This window comes from Rosa chinensis, chromosome 6 (genome assembly GCF_002994745.2).
Source record: "Rosa chinensis cultivar Old Blush chromosome 6, RchiOBHm-V2, whole genome shotgun sequence".
Lineage (NCBI taxonomy): Eukaryota > Viridiplantae > Streptophyta > Magnoliopsida > Rosales > Rosaceae > Rosa > Rosa chinensis.
The window spans coordinates 17958727-17964726 of NC_037093.1; the positions used below are offsets into that span (position 1 = coordinate 17958727).

The following is a 6000-nucleotide window of genomic DNA, read 5'->3' on the forward strand; positions in this document are numbered from 1 at the left end:
ATATTTGCACCTCCAAAAGTAACTTCTCATGCTTTATCCATACGCTTATTAGAAGTGCAGAGACCTACTTCAAAATGCAGCATATGTTCACAAAAGTGACAAAACTATGGAAAAACAATGGAATAGTAGGACAAGGCGAAGAAACAATATCAACCATGTCAGGGTATAAACAATTGGATGTCATTTCATATATGAACTTGTTTACCTCAAGGTCTAAAACAAAGTTACAAGGGAAATATATGTACAAGGTGTAATAAGCATCGAAAATAAAATCTGAACGACGGATTCTATTATATGTGGCTTGGTCAGTGCTTGCTAAGAATACTCTAATCGTCTTTATCTGATTCAGTGTCCTCACTTTGTTCTTCAGGGCCTCGAATTGCACGATTTGGTTGTTTTTGTCCTGGGTGCGCAAGTTGCCTAACTACTCCACTTGCTGATTCAAGAGAATAGCAAAAAGAATGTATAATTATCTGTTTTATCAATAAAAAGTACGGATTTGCTAAAAATTCTACAATATGTGTCCTAATAATATATTAGAGAATATTAAGTAAGGAAACAATCAGTATGACAGTATATTAGATGAAGGTACTTATAGAGGAGCTACTTAAGCTGACAATAATGTTTGCTAATAGATATATCAGTAAATACGGCCGCATTCATACCTGAGCCCACAATTTTCATAAAAAGATCCCTTGCAAACTGTAATTCTCCTTGGTGTGAACTGATGAATTTACTCTGCAAATTCACAAATATAGGTATGTCAAGTTTAAGCAACTCATACAAGCCTCTAAATCTCACCAGAGGCAAAACTGGAGGAAGTAAATGTCAATTTAAACTTGAGATCTTAATGGCCTGTGGCGTGGCATCATAATGCAAATATCATGGCACAACAAATCTTAAGATATCTACTAATGCAAGATCAAGCCCAATTATGATAAACAAGTCCATCCCAGTAATAGCAGAACAAGATTAAAATCCATTGTACTAAATTCCAACAGAGTTTTCTTGTTTTTTTCTTTTTTTGGTGATACATTTACTCATGCATTTCAGGTTCATTGTTTTGCAGTCCCATATTTATTGTCTTTATGTCTCTGTTGGTCACGTAATCATAATTAGTCTTTCCACATCTCTAAATGCACTACATAGGACACCTTCATGAGATATCAGAATTTTCACACTAAACTTGATTGTTACTGAAGCATCTGGAATATTCATTTTTCTCCTACATCACTAATTTCTTCCAGAAAAAGGCTAGGTAAATATGTAAAACCAGCACAAGAAAATAAAAGATGAAAATTAAGCAAGTAGGGTCCACAGTAGCATCTGGAATATTCATTTTTCTCCTATATCACTAATTTCTTCAAGAAAAAGGCTAGGTAAATGTAAAACAAACACAAGAAAATGAAAGATGAAAATTTACCGTTTCAGCATATAAAAACTCTACAACTTGATCAAGTCGTGCTTGATGCCTCAACAGGAATGGACGCAGATGCCTCATATACAAATGCTTTGCCCCCTGTTAGACACAGAAAGCAGTTGATCAAGATATCTAAAAGCTTGCCTAACTATCAACTTTGAGCTTTATTTTTCTGGTCGACCCACATAAGATCAGATAGAATTTCACATATAATAAGATCAAACTCAGAAAAAAGAAGAACAGATTTAGCATGAAAAGTAGCAAAACACCACTCATATTAAGATCAAACTCATCAGCACAGTGCTAGTATTCTCTAACTAACATCCATATCACAAACAAACATATTAGAGATATCCATGATTTAACAAAAGGAACAACAGAGTAAAAGCAATCCAGCAGCTTACATTTGCACTTGGAAGTTGTAACCAAACGAGAAATGCAAACTTCATGTGATAGTAGAGTGGAACCCTGATTAAGAGAAGGAAAAAAGAGGCAGGTAGCCTTCATTAGATTCCAGTAACTTATTCAGGAAGCAGTAAAACAACTTTTGCTTAAAAATGCCACCAACTGAAGAATAAAGAGCATCTTTATTGTCAAATTATTATAACTCAACAAATATGAAACCAGAAAATTAAAAGCTGTGCATATTTCCACCATTACTTTTAAAGGAGAATGCACTAGTCTGATCTTTGCAAAGAAACAATCTGTAAGGTTTTAACAGTTAGCATGATTCGAACTTTTAAGCTTCAAAATCATCTAGCCAGCAGAAGTATATTGGCAAACACAAAAAGCAGAACCCCAAGGGAAAAGAGAGGATGAAGAAATAGAAGAGGGAAAAAGAAAGAAGAGAGAAGAACAGGAGGCTAGTAATCAGATTTCAATTTCCTACTAGAGGTCTGTGAAAAGAGTTACGCTATGGTCAATATACAAAAGTGAATCCAAAAACAACTGATAACAATCCCTGATCAACTCCATAACTAACTAATGCCCTGATCAAGTCTTTTCTTGAAAGATTATGGTTTTTAAGAGAACACTTTATTAATTAAGCAAGCAGACTAGAAAAGAAAACAAGAAAAATTTACCAGGAGATAAGTTTGTCTGAAAACACTTCTGCTATACTGAAAGATCCATAAGCTGCAAGTAGCAAGAAAAGTTCACATCAATTATAAAAAGAGAAAAAAGGTACAGCACAATCAAACTGTGCACTTCCACAATGTGGTGCAACCAGCAACTACAATTTGGCAAAGACCAACAGAGAAACAATGAACTTGGTAAGCTGACCTAATACCCCAACAATAAACTCTCAGTAGTCCAACTTTTCCACCAATCCTGTATTATCACTTCCCCAAAGGCACTGAATATGGTCTTCAGTATATAATTTAACTCATTATTTCTTTATATTCTTTAAAGAGGAAAACTTACTAGCCCCTTTACTACTCGTGATCACCAAATAGTCTGGTAATAACTAAGAACATCCTCCAAGTCTTTTGCCTAAAAATTCATGTAGATGGCTCTACGAAACGATAGTAATTCAATTTAAGGGAATACAGTGAACAACACCTTCCCATAAATTATTTTGTATGTGGTATTAATCTAACATCAAGAAACATTAAAATTTACATCTTCAGTCAATTCATTCAAAACCCATTAACGATTTTGTTGCGAATATCAAACAAATCCCAATTGTGCTATAGTAACAACAGCTTGCATTAGAATTTCTGACCTGCCCAGTAAAGAAGCCACCGCTGCTGTTCATCTCGGTCTTTGCTCTCAATAGCTTTGAAAGTAGAGTAAACAGGCAAAGCGACCCCCACAGAGCAGCTGCAATTTCATAATTCCAATAAACACCAACTACTCAGTCGCATCCCAATTCACTAATCAAGTAAATTCAACACCGTAAGAACCCTAAACCCTAAAAAAAGATTAAAGCTTTTACCAAGCAGTGCGGACGATGACGTTGGAACCCAGAGGGCAGAGCAGCACGCGCAATCCGACCTGCGCGAATCAAACATGTCACAATTTTGAAGAATATGGAAATGGAGAAGCGATTCTTGGATGGGTTGAAATGAGATCATAGGTTAAAAATAAATGAGGGGATTGAATCTATATGTATCGGAATTCAGGAACAGAGTGAAAGTATATATAGAGAGAGAGAGAGAGAGAGATGGCGGACCTCGCTCGGAAAAGCCATGGAAGAAGGAGGATTAAATCTTTGAAGAACTGTTGGGGCTTCGATCAGTAGGAGCCTTTGCACCAGATCAAAAAAAAAAAGTAGTAGTCTTTGCTTTGCTGTGTGTTAAAGTAGCTAGCACATACGTATAGTTTCCCCACCGTTTTCACTATACGGTAGTCGACTCTTTTTTTTCTTTTATATTCACTTTTTCTTTTTTTCTTTTATATTCACTAAATTTATCAAATATTTTAGTGACTACTGCTATTCAGACATCCACATTTGCTATATAGACTTCCTCAAATTTCTCTAAAAAATTTTATCTTATTTTGACCCTCTAAAAACTAAATATAAAAAGTCTTTGACTCTATCTTCTTCTCCTAGTTCTTTCTCACGTACACTCCTCTCTGTGATTCTTCTTTTCTCTTGATAGTGGTTCTAGTTGGACCTCTAAATTCGCTACTTTGACCTCTCATACTTAATACATCTCTAATTTACTTTTTAGAATACTTGAAAAGCTAAGTAAACCTCCTTATTTTTATCAAAACATCCTCGAACATGAGATACAAGAATTTGTTACTCTACTTTTTATTTGTTTCAACCACAAAAAGAAGAAGGAATCAAAATCACATGATATTGCTTTCTTATGAGTAGGTCTCTCCTCCACCAAAATTAATCAGAGGGTTGGTTCTCGATCTTGCTATGTTGCTGGAATCCCTTTGCATTTGCTAAAAGAAAGATTTCAAGGGCTTTGGGTTGGAAGATCAAGTAATAATTATATCATAATATTCAATTAATTTAGTTTAAGGAAATTCCAAATCAGATTGTTTCAATTTACTTTTGTATTAAATGATAATTATTATTTTTACTTAACTGTTTTAGGTAGATTATAAAACTATATAGGCAATATAAGAAAATTCCGAAAAAAAAAAAAAATTAATTAAATGTTATATTTCCGGCAATATAAGAAGAGTTTTTTTTTTTTTTTTTTCTCTCTTTGTCCTTATTTGTTTTTTCATATGACTTGACAAAGTCTATTAATAATTGAAAAAAAGTTGGAGGTCAAAATATCAAATTTGAAGGTCCAACTAGACAGTATTGCATTTGCTAAAATTGCATATCATTTAGACCATAGTATAAAACTTCATATCAAATCAAAACACCAATTAGATATATATAATTAAAACAAGCAATTTTACGGACTTCTATAATAAATCTTTACCCTTGTCCTCTGTTCTTATAAGGAGAAAGAAAACTTTACCCAAATCTAAAATCAAAACCCTTAAAATCTCCACACCCATCAAAATTAAATAATAAAATAACTCATCAACCAAAGAGTAAACAAAGAGAAGAATGTGGAGAAACAAAATGAGGAGAAAGTCTAAGCGAAGAAGAAGACGAGGGAAGACGAGGTTTTTTTATTAATTTTGTTTTTTTAAGTTTATTAAAAGGTAGAATGAGATAAAAGAAATTACAAAAATTTGTGGAGATCCACATACGAAATGTGGAGGTATGAATAGAAGCACACCCATCTTTAAATTTTGTAGTTGTTAAAAGATAAAATTGTATGGATTTGTTAGACAATACGTTGTGAAAAGTGAATTCCCGAAAAGAATGATGTTGATGTTGATGCTGATGTCATTGAGATGTGTAAGCAAATACTAAAGAGGAAGCGACAAATCAGTGTATATATCACTGGTGGTGGTCGAAGGAAACTTAGAGAAGCTGAGATAGATGATAATATGCCAACTGCAGATGATTAGCATAATCCCTTGAATGATGTTCTATATGTAGAGGCTACGAATGTCGTCATGGCAGCTAATTTGATTGTTAACCAAATTAATAGATCATTTATGGAAACAATGCAGGGATTTGTGGTGGTCACAATGTAAGTGGGAGTGTGGAAGGTAAAGGTGTGAATGAAACAATACATGAAAGTAGAGGTGGCAAAAGGACCAGCCCGGCCAGACCCATTTTAAGCGGGCTTAATCGTGTTTCGTGTCGTGTTTGGGCCGGCCCATTTATTTTCGTGTCGGGCTTGTGCTGGCCCATTTACTTAAACATTAAGCCCCGCCCGGCCCATGGCCCGAGCCCATATCGTGTCGGGCCGTGCTCGTGCCGGGTCAATAACGGGCCGTGCTCGTGCCTATCCACTATAAAGCACGATTTCAAAATCTTAATTTGAACAAATAAAAATTAATTTTATTTAACTATTTAGAAAATTAAAATAAATTAAGTTCTACAACGTTTTTCTTAATCTCAGTTTTTTAAGATTAGATTTCTAATAATTTTTTATATTCCACTATAAGAAAGAAAGAAGAAAAAAAACTCAAAATATATTGTTTTTAGTATATTATTGTGAGATTAATCTTTATTAATATAATGAAGATTTAGTATCTATTATTATTTC

At 34.0% G+C, this 6000-nt stretch overlaps 1 protein-coding gene across 1 annotated transcript; it reads right to left on the minus strand.

Annotated features, from left to right (window-relative positions):
• Positions 1–138: 138 nt before the first annotated feature.
• On the minus strand, positions 139–3754 carry LOC112169164 (HVA22-like protein k). The gene is made up of 8 exons (XM_024306147.2): positions 3594–3754; positions 3357–3415; positions 3144–3241; positions 2503–2554; positions 1825–1888; positions 1424–1519; positions 666–738; positions 139–436 (listed from the first exon to the last, which is right to left on the minus strand). The coding sequence occupies exons 1-8, from the start codon at positions 3609–3611 to the stop codon at positions 327–329; spliced, it is 570 nt and encodes a 189-aa protein (XP_024161915.1). The 5' UTR covers positions 3612–3754; the 3' UTR covers positions 139–326.
• Between the last annotated feature and the right edge of the window lie 2246 nt (positions 3755–6000).

Bases quoted from the DNA above. Each gene is read 5' to 3' on its own strand.
- LOC112169164 (XM_024306147.2), bottom strand. The intron at 3,242-3,356 runs GTAAAAGCTTTA...ATGAAATTGCAG, and splicing joins GTCATCGTCCGCACTGCTTG to CTGCTCTGTGGGGGTCGCTT. The intron at 1,520-1,824 runs GTAAGCTGCTGG...TGTGTCTAACAG, and splicing joins TACAACTTCCAAGTGCAAAT to GGGGCAAAGCATTTGTATAT.